Here is a 19,499-nt window from a genome sequence, read left to right as displayed (position 1 = left end):
TGATAATGAAGTGGCGTTATTGACACTTGAATGGTCTCGAGTCAATAATGATTGGTTATGTGTGTCAAGTGTGCATTTCTTTAGTAGAACAACTACTCCATAAACTCTAATGGATTAGCACTAACTACCTAGATGTTGGCCATTACAACATTGATTGTTAGATTATAAATATCTTCTCTCAACTCAGCTGATTCAGGCAAATGAGTCCTGGCAGTGACACTTATTAGCAGCTTACACTTTGTATGTTAACATGCACAGTGAGGTCAATCTACGGTTACAGCTCGATAAATTGGAATCCTGTCCTTGCCCCAGTATACATCACATGCACAGAGGGGGAATCGATCCTGAAGGAATACTGTCGCAATATACCACCTTTGAGCTACTTGGAACTTCTTCCTGTTGACCTTGCTAACAAGTTAGCAAAAAGCAAAGTGGCGGTTGTATGTCGAACAATGAAAACATGGACATCTTTAAAGTGCTGTGCATTTGGTACATGCTCTTCACTTTATCTTTGGTACAAATGCAATGCACCTACAGCTTATGGTGATATCCAGGGCAGACAACAACGTGACTTATGCTATGCTACTTATGCACAACTACATTTTGACTTCTTGATTAAACCCCGGAGTGCATTCAACATCTTAAACTGGACTAGACGTTCTGGGCATGCTCTACAATCCCCTCTCTGGGGTTTAAACCCAGAAGTCAAAATGCACAAGTTGGTACAATAGAATTAGTCACATAGCCATTATTTGGATTGTCTCGCTTTTGATAATGCTGCTAATGCACATTGCTGTTTTAGTAATAATTACGAAACACAGTACATTCAAGTTATGAAATAAGAAACTCAAATATGTCGAGAAACTCACTAACACAGTGGATGTGTCTTCATCCCTCCTTTCATAGTTATGTGTACTATCGGGGTCACCAAGCTTTTTTCTGAGAGCTAATCTGAGATAATAGAGTGGCAGCGAGCAAAACAAAGAAGAAACTAACATTCTGAATTCAGCTACCTCTTGTATACACGTGTCAAATGTTGAAAAACGTACAAAGCGAAGAGACTCTCTGTGACACTGTGTTAGTTACAGGAAAAATAATAAGTTTGTGTAAAAACTGATTTTGAAACATGTTGAACATGCAAGAGAGGGTACAAGATCCAATATCCCACAGAAACACCTATAATCACCTCTGTGATCCCTGCAAGAGCCAGTACCCCTTAAAATGTGTCCAAAACTTTGAATGTATGATGAAACAGTCCAAATTACACATTAAGAATTATTCAGTTAAAAGTATGTTAACACACACTTCATAAGTAATAATATAAGTAAAGCCTTGCAGGGTTGTTAGTTGTAGTAAACAACTCTTTTGGCTTTGCCAACGTGGAAGCAATTTGTACAATAATCTTCTTATGATTCCAGATCATATTATTCTGGTTTGTTGCAAACTTTTACCTGAGAAAGAAAAACACATTTGGTTGCCAGCATTGTCTTAATGGAGCATGTCTTCTTTCTTTACTCTTACATATATGGACGACTGTTGGATCAAAAATCTTAACAACAGGCTGTACCAGATGTTTCGCATGGCATTCAGACAGGCATTTCTGTGGCTGCACTTCACTCAAAGCAAATAAAGGCTCACGCCTGGATTTCGTCCCGGGTGGTGAGGTTGATGAGAGGAGGATTATTTTAATCCTTGTCCCTCCATGATGTTTGAAAAGACTTTAAAACTCAAATATATTCAACTGGTTTAAATAATTAACTAAACGGAGAATGCCTTTTTATAGCTCCTCTAATGTTATAATATCATCCTCTGTTTTCTGATTCTCAGATACTTCATGCAATGGGCCACCTATTTTCACACGACAAGGGGTGTTTCATTTGCACAACTAGCACTTATTCGACAAAGAAATAGCACTCATGGGTCTTTCAGATATTTCAGATGAATTTCCCATGAAACTTTAGATTTGCAAGTTTGCCTATCACTATTTCAAACTTGTTTGTTATATGTGTTTTTAAACCCATATTTCATCAACCGGACATTTATGACCGGTATTTCCACGTGTGTCAGACTGACAAACAGTGAATGATGATGGATGAAACATTATTCACTGTAAATGGGTGTGAAACAGACAATGTCTAATCCAGAGGAAGTTACATTCTCACGATGTGTTTCCAAAGATTTTGGCTTTCCAGTAACTGAGGGCAGATGAGGAAAGTGTTTGAAACAACATCCAACTGTGGTGTTTCATAACAGAAAGGAACAGGACAGTGGAGACTGTAAATTATAGGGTATATTGACATACACACCTCACATTCTTATATAGGTTATCTGATACAGTATTATTTTATGACTGCACAAACTGCCCACCATCTTGCTTTCTTTCTTTTTGAGATAGAGTGCGGGTACGGAAAGTATTCAGACGCCTTTAAATTTTTCACTCTTTGTTTCATTGCAGCCATTTGCTAAAATCCAAAAAGTTCATTTTCTTTCTCATTAATGTACACTCAGTACCCATCTTGACAGAAAAAGCCCCCAGAAATGTAGAAACTTTTGCAAATTTATTTAAAAAGAAAAACTGGAACAGCACATGGTCATAAGTATTCAGACCCTTTGCTGTGACAATCATATTTAACTCACACAATGTCCATCTCTTGTGATCCTCCCTAAGATGGTTCTGCTCCTTCATTGGAGTTCAGCTGTGTTTAATTAAACTGATTGGACTTGATTAGGAAAGGCACACACCTGTCTATATAAGACCTTACAGCTCACAGTGCATGTTAGAGCAAATGAGAATCATGAGGTCGAAGGAACTGCCCAAGGAGCTCAGAGACAGACTTGTGGCAAGGCACAGATCTGGCCAAGGTTACAAAAGAATTTCTGTAGCACTCAATGTTCCTCAGAGCACAGTGGCCTCCATAATCTTTAAATGGAAGAAGTTTGGGACGACTAGAACTCTACCTGGCTGTCCAGCCAAACTGAACAATCATGGGAGAAGAGGCTTGGTGAGAGAGGTAAAGAAGAACCCAAAGATCACTGTGGCTGAGCTCCAGAGATGCAGCAGGGAGACAGGAGAAAGTTCCACAAAGTCAACTATCACTGCAGCCCTCCAGCAGCCGGGGCTTTATGGCCCGACGGAAGCCTCTCCTCAGTGCAAGACATGAAAGCCTGCATAGAGTTTGCCAAAAAACACATGAAGGACTCCCAGACTATGACAAAGAAGATTCTCTTGTCTAAGACCAAGATTTAACTTTTTGGCGTTAATTCTAACTGATATGTTTGGAGAAAACCAGACACTGCTCATCACCTGCCCAATACAATCCCAATAGTGAAACATGGTGGTGGCAGCATCATGCTATTGTGTTATTCAGCTGCAGGGACAGGACGACTGGTTGCAATTGAAGGAAAGATGAAATTAAAACTGCAAGCGGTGATGAAGGGACCGAAGCACCCCACGCATGTCGGCGCGTGTCGCGACCGCGAGAGTGCGACCGCGGGAGTGCAGCCGCGACAAGTGGCCAAGCAGCAGGCCTTACAGTCATCGAAGGTTAAAAAAATTGCAGTGTGCCGAGACATCAAAGTTTGATGGTACGCCGTGGCCACGCCCTTTGACGAAATAACGTGCGGAGCACAACGAGAGATCTTCAACATGTCCAGAACACACTGACACTGAGTTCACGATGATCGGATAAACGCTGTTGTAGGAGTTCGTTCAAATAGCTAACCTGTGAAAAAGGAATTTCAGCCATTTTTCTTGCATTAAAAAAAATATGGCGGACTTCCTGTTTGGTTATGACTATGGGCGTAAGAGGCTTTTATGTGTCTCCTGACATGCCCAATGAGCATAAAAAATTTCATGCACGTAGGCCAAAAAAACCTCTATAGGGAGGCCTTTTTGAAAATTTCAAGGGGGCGCCACTGAGTCATTTAGCCACGCCCACTTTTTATGCCAACATGTTTAGTTTTATTTTTCCACTGGGATCATGTGTGTGATGTTTGATGAATGTATGACTTAGATTAAGGCCCGTTACAAACTACTTACTGTTTGTGACGAACAACGCGTCCGTATGACCACGCCCTTTGACGAAATAACGTGCGGAGCACAACGAGAGATCTTCAACATGTCAAGAACAAGCAGATACTTAATTTGCGTCCATCGGATAAACACTTTGAGGAGTTCGTTCAAATAGCTAACCTGTGAAACGCGAGTTTTCGCCATTGAAAAAAAATATGGCGGACTTCCTGTTTGGCTTTGACTATGGGCGTAAGAGGATTTTATGTGAGATCTCACATGCTTAATGTGCATAAAATTTTCATGCACGTACGACGAAAAAACGTCAATGGGGAGGCCCTTTTGAAAATTTGAAGGGGGCGCCACTGAGTCATCTTGCGAAAAAAATTTACGAATAAACGAGAATATCAAATTTTTCGCCAGACCCGATGACGTTGGAGATTTTGATGAGTTTTCATTCACGTTCAAGCCGTCAAAAGTGGCTCCAAAGAGGAAGAAGAAAAAAGAAAACGACAAAAATAATCATTTGAAAAACAATAGGGTCCTTCGCACTGGTCAGTGCTTCGGTCCCTAATAAAGATAAAATTATAAAGGAGTGGCTTCAGAACAACTCTGTGACCATTCTTGACTGGCCCAGCCGGAGCCCAACCTAAACCCAATTAAGCATCTCTGGAGAGACCTGAAAATGGCTGTCCACCAACGTTCAAAGTACAAAGTACAACCTGACACTGACACCACAACCAAAACCAGATATACAAAATAAAACAAGAAACACTAAAGACTAGACTTGGAAACATTAAACACCAAACTAAGAAACTGAAAACACAAGTAACAGGAAAACAAGCCTACAGACAACGTAGAAGAACACAAGGACACAGGGAAACACTAAGGACTAAAGTAAACCACAAGACTAAGAAACATTAAAGCACCCAAGGAAAAACAATCAACACGAGGAAACAAGTACACTAAGGACAGAATGAAACAAAACCAAACCATGACAGTACCCCCCTCTTAAGGGACAGCTCCCAGATGTCCCAAAAACCACCCCAGGGTGGGTGGAGGGGGTCCGGAGGAGGGACTCCGGAACTTCATGCATACAGGCCTTAATCAGTTCAGGTGGACGGCCCGGAGGCCAAACAAACACGGGGGAAAGATCTAGGGGACGGCCAGGAGGCCGAGCAGGAACGGGAGAGAGTTCAGATGGGTAACCCGGAGGCCGAGCAGGCACGGGAGAGAGGTCAGGTGGGCGGCCCGGAGGCCGATCAGGCACGGGAGAGAGTTCAGGTGGGCGACCCGGAGGCCGAGCAGGCACGGGAGAGAGTACAGGTGGGCGGCCCGGAGGCCGAGCAGTGAAGGGCAGGACCTTTTCCAAGGGCCCAGGAGCCAGCCCGATTAAAGACGAAGGAACGTCTGGAGTCGGCTGGACTGCCGAGGAGGAGACATCAGGAGTCGGCTGGAACACAGAGGGAAGCTCAGGTGTCGGCCTGACCACAGAGGAGAAAACGTTAGGTGTCAGCCAAACCAGCGAGGAGACATCGTTGGACGTTGGCCAGACCGCCGAGGGAAGCTCAGGCGTCGGCTGGACCGCAGAGGAGACGTCGTCGGATGTCGGCCAAACCAGCGAGGAGACGTCGTTGGACGTTGGCCAGACCGCCGAGGGAAGCTCAGGCGTTGGCCGGACCGCAGAGGAGACGTCGTCGAATGTTGGCCAGACCGCCGAGGGAAGCTCAGGCGTTGGCCGGACCGCAGAGGAGACGTCGTCGGATGTCGGCCAAACCAGCGAGGAGACATCGGCGGGCGTCGGCCCGTATGCCGAGGGAACCTCAACTTGATGACGGCGTTCAGCAGGCACGGGAACAGGAAGCTGACAACGCTCTGCCGAAGCTGGTGGCAGACGGCGTTCAGCAGGCACGGGGACAGGAAGCTGACAACGCTCTGCCGAAGCTGGTGGCAGACGGCGTTCAGCGGGCACGGGGACAGGAAGCTGACAACGCTCTGCCGAAGCTGGTGGCAGACGGCGTTCAGCTGGAACGGGAACAGGAAGCAGACGGCGTTCAGCCGGAACGGGGACAGGAAGCAGACGGCGCTCCGCCGGAACGGGAACAGGAAGCAGACGGCGCTCTGCCGGAACGGGAACAGGAAGCAGACGGCGCTCTGCCGGAACGGGAACAGGAAGCAGACGGCGCTCTGCCGGAACGGGAACAGGAAGCAGACGGCGCTCTGCCGGAACGGGAACAGGAAGCAGACGGCGCTCTGCCGGAACGGGGACAGGAAGCAGACAGCGCTCTGCTGGAACAGGGACAGGCAGCAGACGGCGCTCTGCTGGAACAGGGACAGGCAGCAGAGGCTTAGTATCGGGCTGAGGTTTAGGCTGCTGTGGAGGGCTTGACTCAAAAAACACTCTGGTCCAGTCGGGGAGCATATGAGTTAGCCAAGGCCTCGAGTAAATCTCCCTTCGAGCCTCAGCAAGGGCTGCCTCTCTTTCCTCCCCACAGCATGCCATTTTAAAGTCATTCTTAATGCACGTGAGGTTATATGTAACCTCACGCAGATCCAAAGAAAAAAATCCTGCTGGGTCCATTTTTGGTCGGTTCATTCTGTCACGGTGAAGCAGGCAGGAAACAGGAGAGGAGGACCCAATTGCAGAAAATAACTAAAGATTTATTTAACAAAAAGATAAAACAAAAACTTACTTAGCAAAACCAAAATCCAAAAACCAAGACGGAGAAAACACAGGGAGCAGGGATAAGCAACAACCAGAGATGACGACACACGAAAGACACTGACAATGACATGACAATACAATGAACCGACAAGAACTGAGGCAGACACAGAGACTAAATAGACATGGGGTAATCAGACACAGGTGAGACTAACGAGACAGGTGAGGAACATCAGGGTAATCACTAAGGCGGGAAACACAAGGAACAAAGAACACTGAGGACAAGTACAAAGTACAACCTGACACTGACACCACAACCAAAACCAGATACACAAAATAAAACAGGAAACACTAAAGACTAGACTTGGAAACATTAAACACCAAACTAAGAAACTGAAAACACAAGTAACAGGAAAACAAGCCTACAGACAACGTAGAAGAACACAAGGACACAGGGAAACACACTAAGGACTAACGTAAACCACAAGACTAAGAAACATTAAAGCACCCAAGAAAAAACAATCAACATGAGGAAACAAGTACACTAAGGACAGAATGAAACAAAACCAAACCATGACAAAATCCTGATAATAGCAACTTAAAAGAAACTGAGGATGAGGGAAACATATAGATGTGTTCTGATATTATCGTTTGACCATGGACTGTATAAAACATTGATCAATAAAATGCAGCGATGGAGGTCAGCTTGTTGGAAATGCTTTCTAAAGGCAAAGTGCTGGAACTGAGCCTAAACGCTACAACACCAGCTACAGCTTCACGTCCTTCATAAATCAAATATGATGACTTAAAAAAATATCCCAGCGCCAGTACATTGTGTGGCTGTAAAGACATGAGCTATTCAGACTTAGAGCAATTCTAAATCTTTTGGCTTTACTTGAGGCAAGGTAATGAGCTCTGTCTCTGTCACAGTCTATGTGATTGACTCACTTTTGGAGCTTCAACTAAACCTCAAGTTGGTGCACTTCACACTGGCTTCATGGCCTGAAACGTCCTTTTAGAGTGGTTCACCAAGCTTTCTCCTCTTGTCCTCTTAACTTAGTGAGTATTGTTTGGATTGTTCTTCAGCTAACAGAACTGCTGTATGTTGTGTTGTTGTTACATGTTTGTAAGAGCATGACTTTTAACACTTTTTCTCCCCTTTAAGACTTTTATCCTGATGCAACCCAAGTTTCCAAATATAGTAATTTTTGTTATGAGATGCTCTGAAAGGAAAATGATATCACACCTGGAAACTGAAAAGTGATGACAAGACTATGGAGAGCAATGCATAGTCTCTGCCTTATGTATGTTTCCCTAAAATCTATTACTTTATTAACATTTTTGTTTGTGACAGTTTGCACATTTTCTGAGCTGTGTCAGTTGAATTACATTTTTCTTCTGTAAGACAAGGACATTATCTTCTCAAGTCACTCTTGCTAAGAAATTAATCACAAATTGTTCCCAAAATAATCTACTATTATTTGTACTATTCAGTCAGTGATCTCTCTTCATAACAATACAAAGAATGAAGTAACTGATCGTCAACGTGTGTGCAGCGACTACAATAAAATGTCAATGGCCAACTCTAGGGGGCAAATTGTTCAAAGTGTTGGCTATTTGATGTAAAACAAAATTTAAAAAAAAATACTGGTGACTGTGTAAAAAAGCTATCAGTCAAACTCCTGTTGACAACAGTATTTCATCGGGTGTGACTTTCCATATTCAGGATCTATCATTTGGCATTACATTGTTGCTTCTCTATCCAGGAAAACATCCTTCAAACGTTACATCTTTGCATAAATGTCCACACAATATGGAGTTCAACATGTTTCCCAGAAGAATTTGGCTTGAGGGAATGGGCAGGAGGTTGGATGTGAGTTAAACATCACCTGCAAACTATTAACGTCTCCAGAAAAGGGCCTTTCCCAAAATGTAGCGTGAATCAAAGTTTACCGTTCTTTCAACAATCGGATCAGTGAGGTAATCACTGCCAATCTTCAATTCTCTTATTTAATAATACTTCATTTAGACATCAGGAGAAATATTTCAAAGAAGATGAAATTCCACATGCTCATATTTAATTTAAATCCCTTCATGTTACGTTTGAATGTGAATTGATTTACACCAATTATGGACTGACAGAATGTTACTTGTGCCTGCGTATGCTCTGATTATGTAAGCGGAGTTTGGCTTAGTGAGAGACAGTTCAGCCTCTGACTGAACTAAAAAATGGTCCTCATGTTTTCTTATTCTTTTATCATTTGAAGTAATAAAGTCTCATGTTCGGCATTAAGTCTTCAAACAAGATGAAACTTTAAGTGTCTGCAGACATGTTGGAGAATTCTTTTCTGATCGCATCAGCTTCCTCTAAATTTCATTCATAGACAGTTGTGCTGCCATCTAAAAATCCTCTGAGCATCCTGTCCCATCTGAAAACATTTCGAGGAAAGTGAGATTGCTGCCTGATTATGTTCCCTGGCAGCCAGGGTTGAACTTGGAACACATTTTTGGCTCTTGAATTCTTTGTAAGTACTCAGAGATGGGACGGTTGGATGAGGCCGGTCTAAGGACAGGTACGATGACGGTACCATTGAAGCCAAAATCTTAGTTACTCACAGACACTCAATAACAGAGTACCTTTAGTCATATTTAAGACTTTTTATATGCACACAAAGGAAATACTTTGTCAACACCAGATTTAATGTGAGATTGAACAGATTTGTTTCCATTTGCCCCAAGTTCAAAAGGTTTGTTTTTTGCCTATCTTGCAAGTCACTTCATAAGTTATATTTGTCTCTACCAACCATTCCCTATATATTCATCTTGATGCCAAATGGAAGGAAGGAATGTTGCGTTATAATAGAGAACCTAGTCGTGAAATCAAATCGCCTTTCTGAACAAGAGTTGACTTGGAAAACATCTTAATGAAAATTGTTGCCGAAACCACAACACGCAGCACAGCCACAGCATTGCATTTCTGTCAAAACATGTTTAAAAAATTTGCCGTACATGTTATTTATAGGGGGCCGAGTGGCCTTTGGGAGATGGAAGGATATATATTTCTTCAGATGCATACTTATCAGTTCACTAAAAATGTGTATTTATTTATTTTCCACCATAAAAATGCCTCACAGTGTTTACTTAATAATACATCAGGATTGTGCAGCGCAGCTTGAGGGTCAGGGATGATTGTGAGACCCCCAGAGAAGCTATATGAAATCACTGCCAGGTTTCTATTACATCTTTATTAGTGAATAATGTTCTTGGATTGCATAGCTATTACACAGCAGAAATGTATTTCCATAACACATTTGTGACCTTTGGCTGTCAGATGCAGTGTCATTAAACTACATTACCTCTCTGAACTGCAGAGAGCTGAACGAAATATTGTGTGAGGAGATGAGGATCTATATTCAAGAAAATAAGTCTGGATTTTGTTCCTTTATCAGAGAATTAGGATAAAAAGAAAAAAAAACAAACTGCAAGCATACGGCTAGTTGTTAAAACAATATTGATAGTTTGATCAAATCTACGAGCACATACTGTATGGACATTTCTTTTTTCAACAGGATGAATCAAGGATGCTTTCACACAGTAACATAGCCACAAAGGGAGGGGGCTTCAAAAGAATACAATTCTAGTATTTTATTGGCTTATAATTTTGAAAGGTACAAAATGTTTGAAAAAAAAATCTGATTTTAATTGTTTTATAATCTAAAAGCTTCCACAAGCAAAACAGAGAGAACATTGTCAAAATTGCACAAATACATTTCCAACGCTTCCACAGCGAAACATTGCCAACATATTTAAACAGCATGCAGGAGTTTGATTGTGATTTCAGTTAATGTTTTTTTTTTTTTTTTATCAATAATGGCTGGCGTTTATATATTTTGCTGTGGTATCAAAACAGATATGGATATCATTTCACATTTAATAGAGCGTTTATGTTTATAATTCTAACAGCCACACCTGCCTGTTTGTCTGCTGTCTTTGACTTGTACTGTAGGCTACATGTAGAACAAAGAACCCACTGCAAAGAACTGGAGAAAGCCAGAGGACACAGCAGGAAATGTAATACTTAACTTCTGTTTCCCAGCATAGATAGAATGTTTTTAATGTGACACCCATTAATAACAGAGACTTAAGAGGCAGCTCGGCTAGCAGCCCCTTCGTCAGACACCCTTCCTATGTCTGCAGAGGAACTTTAGAGAAACAGTCACTCTAAAAAAACACTTCATAATGTTTAGCAGTTTTACTCACTGGGTCATTTATATGGATGGGAGGGGAGTTTTGGCTTGGTGTGAGACACCTCAGTTGGTATTAGGTTCCTGATTAAAATCCTTTCAAAGAAGAAACACTGAATAAAATACAGACCCCAAAAAGCAAAGCTTGTAGAAACAACCTTAGCACAAGTTAGCAGCAGATCTGCTCATGGCCCCTCTTACTAAGCCATGCCTGTTGATTATCTTCCTAGAGACACAAATAGTAAGGTCCTTTACCTGCTTTTTGTAAAGCGTCTTGAGATAAAACCTGCACCTGAATTAACGGTATACAAATAAAGATTGATTGATTTTAAAAAGTGCTTCATCCAGTGTTTGAACTGGTTTCATTTACAGGGTGTGTTTGATTAAGAGAGATGGAGTCCCTCAAAATAACTCGTCACTGCTTAAATGTATTTGATTCACTTCTAAACATATTAGAATTTTTGCCATCACACAGTATCATATATTTTCTTCTACACGTTTACAATATCAACAAAAGAGTCTTGAGGAATATAACAGCACACAGAGTGACACAGTTTCCCGTGCAAAGAGATTGCAGTCACATGAGTACACTCGTAGTAAGGCCCAAATTGCAGGATATTAAAGTCACCACCTCCTCTCACTCACAGTTAATTTCCTGAACGTTTCTTACCATGTTTTCACATCTGCTCTTACAAAACTTCACACAGAAATGTATTTGAAGACCTGCAGCGTGGAAATCCTGCATTTAAAAACAATAATAGTGGTAGCTTTGTTAGTGTCCCCTTATTGGACATCCTCTGTAGATCTAAGTTCACCAGAGAGAGTTTAAACATGGTTTATTCATTCAAACTTTAGATCAGCTGTCTGGTTTCTTTAAGAGGATGCTTCTCAAACTGCCAGCATAACTGAACCAGATGTAATGTGATAAATGTTTTGATTTATTAAGTCTTCATACAGTACATTCACGTTTGTTAGTTACAGTACTCCTGCACCCGCTGTTCATTCACAACACATTGTCATTGTTAGCTGTAGTTCTATACTGTATCTATCTGTTTATATGGCTTATAATCACTCTAGAAGTACAATACGTATTGTGTATTTTTGACAAAACATGTGCAGGATGTCTGACTCTTTGCTAAATACAGATAAAATATCCCTTATTTTCAACAATGCAGCTTTTACCATGAATCTCTGCACAAAACCCTGACATCAAGTTCAAGTGGGTCCTGTCAGACTAAACTATTTGGAACGGGGCTACATTTGCCCTGACAGTGATGTATTGCAGCATGCGGTGGAATGATGAGGGGGTAACCTGAGATTTCCCACATGCACATTAAGACAGACATGCATTCACATGCACCAAACATACACATACAACCCCCCCAAAACCTCTGCGTTAAATACCACAATGACTGGGTAATTCTGCATGCCATGCCTCTGCAGGGATGTTGCACTTAAAAAGTTAAACATTAATAGTGGCCCACACCAACAACCTGACAGTGAGAAGAGCTGGGGTAAAGTTGGTGTGAAGCTTGGGACAGGTGACCTCCTCTCTTTGTCATTTAGATTGTATGCAACTCAGAGAAGAGGCAGTTGTGTTGTAATTGATTGTGTGTTGGTTTAGTATGAAGGGAGTGAGGGGAGTTTCATGATGACAACCATGACTTCATCCATTAGTGCTGCCCAGACTACATCTTAAGATAGCAAAAAACACACAAAAAAAACAGAACTTAACCACAGAATAACAAAAAAATTTTTCTTGTTTTCTTGCATCAAGAGTTTTAGAGACCAAAAAGAGCCCTCTAATCACCATGGTATCCCGTCTTTTTCATTTGACCTATTTGGATACCTGGAGTTTTCACGTTTGAAAAGATTTATTCTGACTTCATGATGTTCACAGCAACATTTAGAAACAACACAGATGTTACAAAGATAACATATTGTCTACCTAAACAGATTCACTCTTTGAATTATTATTCTAATTATTCTGACTGAAAATGTTTTGGCCCAGATCTAGCTCCCTGTAGATGTCAGATTTTTTTTTTTTCAGTTAAAACTTATATTATCAACTATTGAGACAGTAACAGACACCTTAGAGAAAAGAAAAACCCCTTTACTTGGTTTGACCTGATCACCTATTGATGACATCATCAACACTATTTAAATCAGGAAGTTGCTATGGGCCGCCCCCTTCCCAACACAAGTCCTGCATGGTACAAAGTTCAAACAAAGATACAAACCGTTAACATGTGAGGTTCTTTAGTTAATGAAACCAACCAATTACTTTGAGTCAGCTTAATCTTAATTGAGTATTTTGATGTGGACAATAAAATAAGCAACTCAGGCAAATGAAATGCTACACCAGCCATCAAAACATTAGCAATATACACATATAAAGACGTGTTTTATGTCAAATGAATATTCATGTGAGGAGAGGAGAGGTCTCAGAATTTAGATAAATTTAAGGATTTGGCTTTTCTGTCTGTGGAAGGCTGTCAAACTCCAAATGTAGATTCAGGGCACAACATTGTTTTTTTTGTTTTTGTTTTATTCTTTTACATCTTAACAGTAACAGTACATTTGAATGTTTACTTTGTGATTTAAACAGGTTTAGAGATAATACTTTGTTTTTTTCTGTATGACTCAAACTTGGTGCAAAAGGTCAAAATACCAGCTTCTATAATTTAAAGCTCCTGTGAGGGTTTCTCATCAAGTTAATACAGACTGAAATAAAGACCTAATGACCTATAAGTGAAAGAAGCCATCAGCAACATTTCTCAAGCAGCCCCCAGTGCTGAAGAATAAAGCTAATGAAGAAACTAATATCACATGATAAACTACACCTCATTGATTGTCCACTTACTGTTTTTTGTATTAGTTCAAACTGTATGGGACTAAAGGTTTTTTTGTTTTTTTTAACTAGCTCACTTGGGATTATGTTCGGGCTAATGAGTCTGTCTGTCTGTCTGTCTGTCTGTCTGTCTGTCTGTCTGTCTGTCTGTCTGTCTGTCTGTCTGTCTGTCTGTCTGTCTGTCTGTCTGTCTCAAACCTTTGCACACTTTAATGTAAATACTGTAATAACTATCTAGCGCTTTTAAATTATCACACTTGTTGCATAATTAACAATTTTTCACAGCATCTTTTGCACAGATCACCTCTGCACTATTGTTTTACAGAAATATTAGTGATTTCAGCATTTAAATGTTAACTTTAAAGTTAAATCCCTTGTCTATATGCAAACATGCCGTACCAATAAATCTGATACTGTTTGTTATTCTGCTTTAACAGGAAAAGATCAGTAGAAAGTAAATTACGTACCACTTTGTCCACTGGCTACCAGAAAGTAAATGTTTTTAAAAAAAAAAAAAGTAAGCAAATAACTTACAAGCTTTGTTTTTGTTTTGATTTTGAAATACCGCTAATGGTTTGAATTAAGTAAGAAAATGCTAATTTCCACTGGTTTTCAACCGAGGTCCTTGAGGGTTTTAAAAACACTTCCTAATAATGGTTAACGAAATCATGTATAAGAATTAATCGTGTTTTCACTGCAGCAGCTTTACACGGTACAGCTTGACTCCTATTGAGGCCTCAGAAAATTAGTTTCCATGGTTTGGACCTCCGACTGTTTCCTCTTCCTTCAGAGCTATAACGACTTGTTCCTGCCTCAGAGGCTGTCTTTGTGGCTCGCCATAATCCCTGACCACAAATCCCTGACTCCTTGAGTAAACTGATGCTAAATGTAACTGCAGTATGTCAAATCTCCGTAACAACGATTGACTCAGTGCGTCCAAGCTTTTCGCTAATATGCTTCACCTACCTGCAGAGACAATCAACCCAAATTACAGAGTCAACGTTTGATTATTTGACTTTGATCAGCAATTTGTTGATGATATTGGAGTAGATCCAGATGCTGTTTCAGTCTCTTTTTGTTTCACATGCACACTCTGTGGTCTGGCACAGTTCACATGTGTAGTGTCAAAGGATACAACGTAGATTCCCATGAGCAGAGAACTTTAAAACAAGGAAACCCAACATAAAAGAAAGACGGGTTATTGGTTCCAGCGCCCGAGGCCACATGCAGTCCTTAATGTACAAGGTTTTCATGTTACTTAAGTGTTAGCACATTTCACACAAAATGTCTCACAAATGTCCCCATCGTTTCATGCACATAGCTTAGGTCATAGGCCTATATCGTTTCTTTTCTCACTCATATCTGAGCTTAAATGGTGGTCCTATATAGTAAGAATAACTTATTGATTAGGTGTAGATATTTGTGGTGTAAACTGTTGCAAACTGAACATTAATAACACTCATGACCATTGTCGAGGGTTTTATTCATTATTTACGACTGACAGACCCTCTCTCCCTCTGAGCCACAGCCGTCCTATGGTCTACTTTAATGAAGATACTGTTACATACTCTATTTTCTTAACTTTGAACGAATTCTCCAAACTTCAAATCACAAAATGATCTTAGAGAAATCCACGTAATGACCCGACTCTGCAGTTTATGTAGTAGTGTAATAATGTATTTTATTATCGTGGTGGCATCGAGTAAACTGTTTCAATGCATTATGGACATGAAGGATCCATGAAATAGTTTCCAATGGTGTTGATTTTGCATGATAGTAGCAATAATGGTAGAATTTGTTTTCAGTTGTTGCAATGCTATGAATTTCAGCAAGGCATGTTTTTGCACACAAGAAGTCACCTGGGCAATCATTTCCACAGAACAGAAAAGACCAAAGAAAGTCTGAACCGGCTTCAGACAAGAGTTGCTGTATATGGTTTCACTTTGGCTCCGGCTCAGTTCTCCTCTGAGTTGAACTAAGCAGTCCAGTGTGTGGCATGAGTCTGCTTTGAAGACGTCAGTGATTAATGGTCTGTACGAAACTCCTCTGCTGTGCTGGTTACATCACTCTCTGTTTCTACCTCTCTCTCCAACATGACACCTGATACCTTGTCAGGCCTAGAAGATCATGTCACCAGCATCAGAGTCTAGTGTTTCATATGTTTGAGAGGAGTGCTCTTTAATCCAACACTGTCACATTGAAAACAGACCCTGTGGATTGCATGACAACACCCATCATAAAAACAGCCATTACTGCTTGTGCGTATGGAGGCTTGACCGCATGTTTTCCTCTCCACTCTGTGTTGTTAAGATGCTATAAAACAGACAGATAGACAGACAGAAACACACGCACACAGCAGTTTTATAGCGTGAGCATGTTGTTGGTGCACATTTTGTGAAAGCCTCATGTAATTCACCTCAACCCTGTGATTTAGATACAGGTGCTCTGCAGAGAGATCAAAACCAGTGATTCATACACACGTCATCAGCTTTTGCTCAAGCAGAAATAAGGAAGTCACAATAAATTTGATTGATTGCAGCCATGACAATGTTTGTATCGATGGCCCGGTTCAGCTGCAGATGACTTTTTGAACTGATGATGTAGTCTACATGGACCATTCCATTGTTGTAGTCCCTAGACCTGACATTAGCTGGCGTGCCACTCACACATTATCTTGTGACATTTTTATATTGCTTGGAATTAGAAGCTTTTCTGTTTGCAATCGAGAAACTCTGTTGTGCGTTTTGTCAAAGATACTGCAATGGAAGTTGAACAGAAAGGCCCAGTAAAGGTCAGGATGTTACTAAAGAGTTGTTAAACAGGGGAAGAAAAGACATTGCATTACTGTATTTCTAATAGTGCTCGTGTGTTTGTGTACATATGTCTGTTAATGACCGGCATGCTGTGAGACCGTCCACTGAAACATTTCCTCCCCTCAGAGAGGCTCATCAGCGCGGGCTGAGGTTAGCCGCTCTAGTGTAAACTTGTTAAGCAAACACAGCATGTTGTGATAAAAACCATGCTGTCTCACTCCACGCCTTTTCAAGATAACAGACAGTTATTACAGCTGAGGACAGGCTCTCGCTCTGCTTCTTTTCTTTTTTTCTCCCTTTTCGCAAATCTCTCCTCCGAGCCCACTTTTCCCTCCTTGCTCTCTGTCCACAGTTTGAACATGTTATGGCTGTGAGCCAAAGCGCCACAGAGGCCATTCTGTGGGATCAAAGCCTATTGGCATCTTCAGTGGATTCCAGCCATCCGTCGCTTCAATCTCCTTCAGATAACAAGAGGCGTTTTTGTGGTGTGAGAGCAAGCAAGCGTTTAAAATGTACAAAGTCTCTGTGAAGGAAGTGAATCACTCTTTGTTGGTGTCTTCAGCAGGATCCCAAAGGTGCTGCTCTCACTTTTTCATCAACTTGCCTTTCACTGAGATTTAGTGTAGAAACTGAATGTACAACTTTATCACAATAAGCAATACAAACTCTGTTTTAACTTTATTTTCCCAAAACTTTTAAAATATACCATAAAATGTTATCCTTGTTATAAACATGCAGTTTCACAACCTATTTAGGGCATGAACACAGTTGTTAAATTGCTGTTACATGCATGAAAACTGTAAAACCCAAAGGATTGAACTGTAAAGTGCTGCATTTTTCTAGCATGCTGCTTTTCATTACAGCCAAGATGATTGCTGAAACTTAAGAAGCACAGTTAACTAAGCCCGGCCCTTATTTTGAGAAGTCTCCATGGCAACGTAAATCTATGTAGGCGCTGGAAATACCCCAATTTAGTCCTCATGAAGCTTTGTTTTACTTTGTTGGGAGAAAAAAAGGACAAAGAAGTGAGTAAAAGGATGCAGAGGGACTTGTGTCTCTCAAGGTTAAAAATGAAGGTAAAATGAAAGAGGACAGGAGTCGCACAGAGAAACGCAGTAAGTTGTTTTTGTAAATTGGAAAAGTCTTGCTTTAGTATTTCCCTTTTGCTGAAACTTTTTACTCCTACTTCACATTTCAAATTAAAATTCTGTATGTTGAATTATATTTATCAAATTAATTTAGTTACATCTATATATAGATATATATATACATTTATAGAACAGCAAGTTAATACACAAGCTGAGCAGGCTATGTATGATTTACTGTAAATAAACTGCATACAAACTAAATCCCATGAATACATTGAAAAAAAGTTGTGCTTCTGCATGGTGGGGTTGCTCATGCAGAAGTATAAGCACAATATGCACCTTATTGGACAGAACCTATAGTATAAGCGATGAAACCATTCCTCTCACAAATCGTTTTAAACAAAAGCGGAAAATGTTTCACATAATTGGTTTGATGCGTGGGTTTGAGTGAGTGTTTTCTGGCCTATTGTTAGTGAGCCCGCATTGATTCATTCTTGATTCCACCTTCTTGGAGAACATCATCACCCAGGACCTTAAAGCCCTGTTTCTCGGTACGGCGCACATTTTGCGTTTGTGTTTCCATACACTAATCCCGGGAAAGACTCCTAAATAACCGATCCGTACCATCCTACTTTTTGGGACCATTGCATTGGGGTGCCAAAAATATAGAGCCGACCCGAAAAGGTGGAGCTAACACTACAGTCCGCTGATTGGTTGAAAGAATCGTCACTTCCCGTGTGGCCAACAAGACTCGGCTGTGTTTAAACCATTGACTGTAATACAAAGGCGATTGTTTGCATCTGTATTTCTTCTTGCCGCACACAACCTTCTCTGCAACAAAGCATGATTTAGTCTTTGTAATAAAGCCACACAGACTTTATCCAGCCCTGTGGGCAGCTTACAATAGGCTATATCCATGTTAAGGCTAAAACTGATTAAAGGGTATGCATAAACATACACTGCACTAAAGTATTCACCATTTAAACTGCACACTGTCAATTTGCACTCAGCCTTTATCATAAACATACCTACAGAACTGTACAGCTCCTCCTTTGTACTGTTTGTATTTTTTTTTGTTTTTACATTTTATTTTGTTGTACTACTTGTAAGTTTCGGTATTTTCTGTTGCATCATGTCTTCAGTCTTGTCACAAAGTTATTAAGCCTGCAGATTTCAGATGACTTTAATGTGCTCTTGACTTCATACTATAACATAACAATCAAAGCCACACTATGCTGAAACAACACGTGGCTGTCGTGTGAGGGCACAGTGTCTCATCTCCAGTTGATATCGATCAATCCTTCATTTCAGAACACGATTGGTATGAGAATATGACACTGCCAATAAACTCTTATGGATGAAGTTGTCACTGTTTACCTCACATTCACATACCCAGTCTTTTTTCGTTGTATTCTTTTAAAGCTCAGGCTGTAGGCTATCCCTTTAGAAGACAAAGAGCCAAGATTCAGAGAAGTGGTTTGTGCTGACTTAAGACCTCCATCTGCAAATTCTTCTAAACAAAGAGATAAATCACAGGAAGTATTTCTGCTTCAGGTAAAACATCAAAACTCATTTAACCTCCAGAAGCAAGTGCCTATTAACTGAATGACCTATGAGCCCAATACCATTTGCCTCTGTGGGGACACAAGTCAACTCAAGGCTGCTATAGGCAATGATAGGATGTAGAGAAATGTTCAAATATCCTGAACATTTTGATATTATTTGTAATTGATGCAACAAACTGCAGACTTTCTGTTGTAGAGTGATTCCTTTACAGCTTGAAGAATCAACATTTACCTTTTTTTTCAGATAATATATTTCAGGTTACATTA

General features: G+C 40.6%; 1 protein-coding gene across 1 annotated transcript; it reads left to right on the top strand.

Annotated features, from left to right (window-relative positions):
- The first annotated feature begins 5,051 nt into the window (after positions 1 to 5,051).
- LOC306830785 (uncharacterized protein) lies at positions 5,052 to 6,740 on the top strand. The gene is made up of 2 exons (XM_079354463.1): positions 5,052 to 5,518; positions 5,582 to 6,740. The coding sequence occupies exon 2, from the start codon at positions 5,615 to 5,617 to the stop codon at positions 6,359 to 6,361; it is 747 nt and encodes a 248-aa protein (XP_079210589.1). The 5' UTR covers positions 5,052 to 5,518; positions 5,582 to 5,614; the 3' UTR covers positions 6,362 to 6,740.
- Positions 6,741 to 19,499: the final 12,759 nt, after the last annotated feature.

Source organism: Symphodus melops (assembly GCF_947650265.1).
Source record: "Symphodus melops genome assembly, chromosome: 10".
Taxonomy (NCBI): domain Eukaryota; kingdom Metazoa; phylum Chordata; class Actinopteri; order Labriformes; family Labridae; genus Symphodus; species Symphodus melops.
The sequence above is the reverse complement of the archived record's forward strand: the minus strand, read 5'-3'. Positions and strand labels throughout refer to the sequence as shown.

Bases quoted from the DNA above. Each gene is read 5' to 3' on its own strand.
- LOC306830785 (XM_079354463.1), top strand. From the start codon at position 5,615: ATGTCGGCCAAACCAGCGAGGAGACGTCGTTGGACGTTGGCCAGACCG.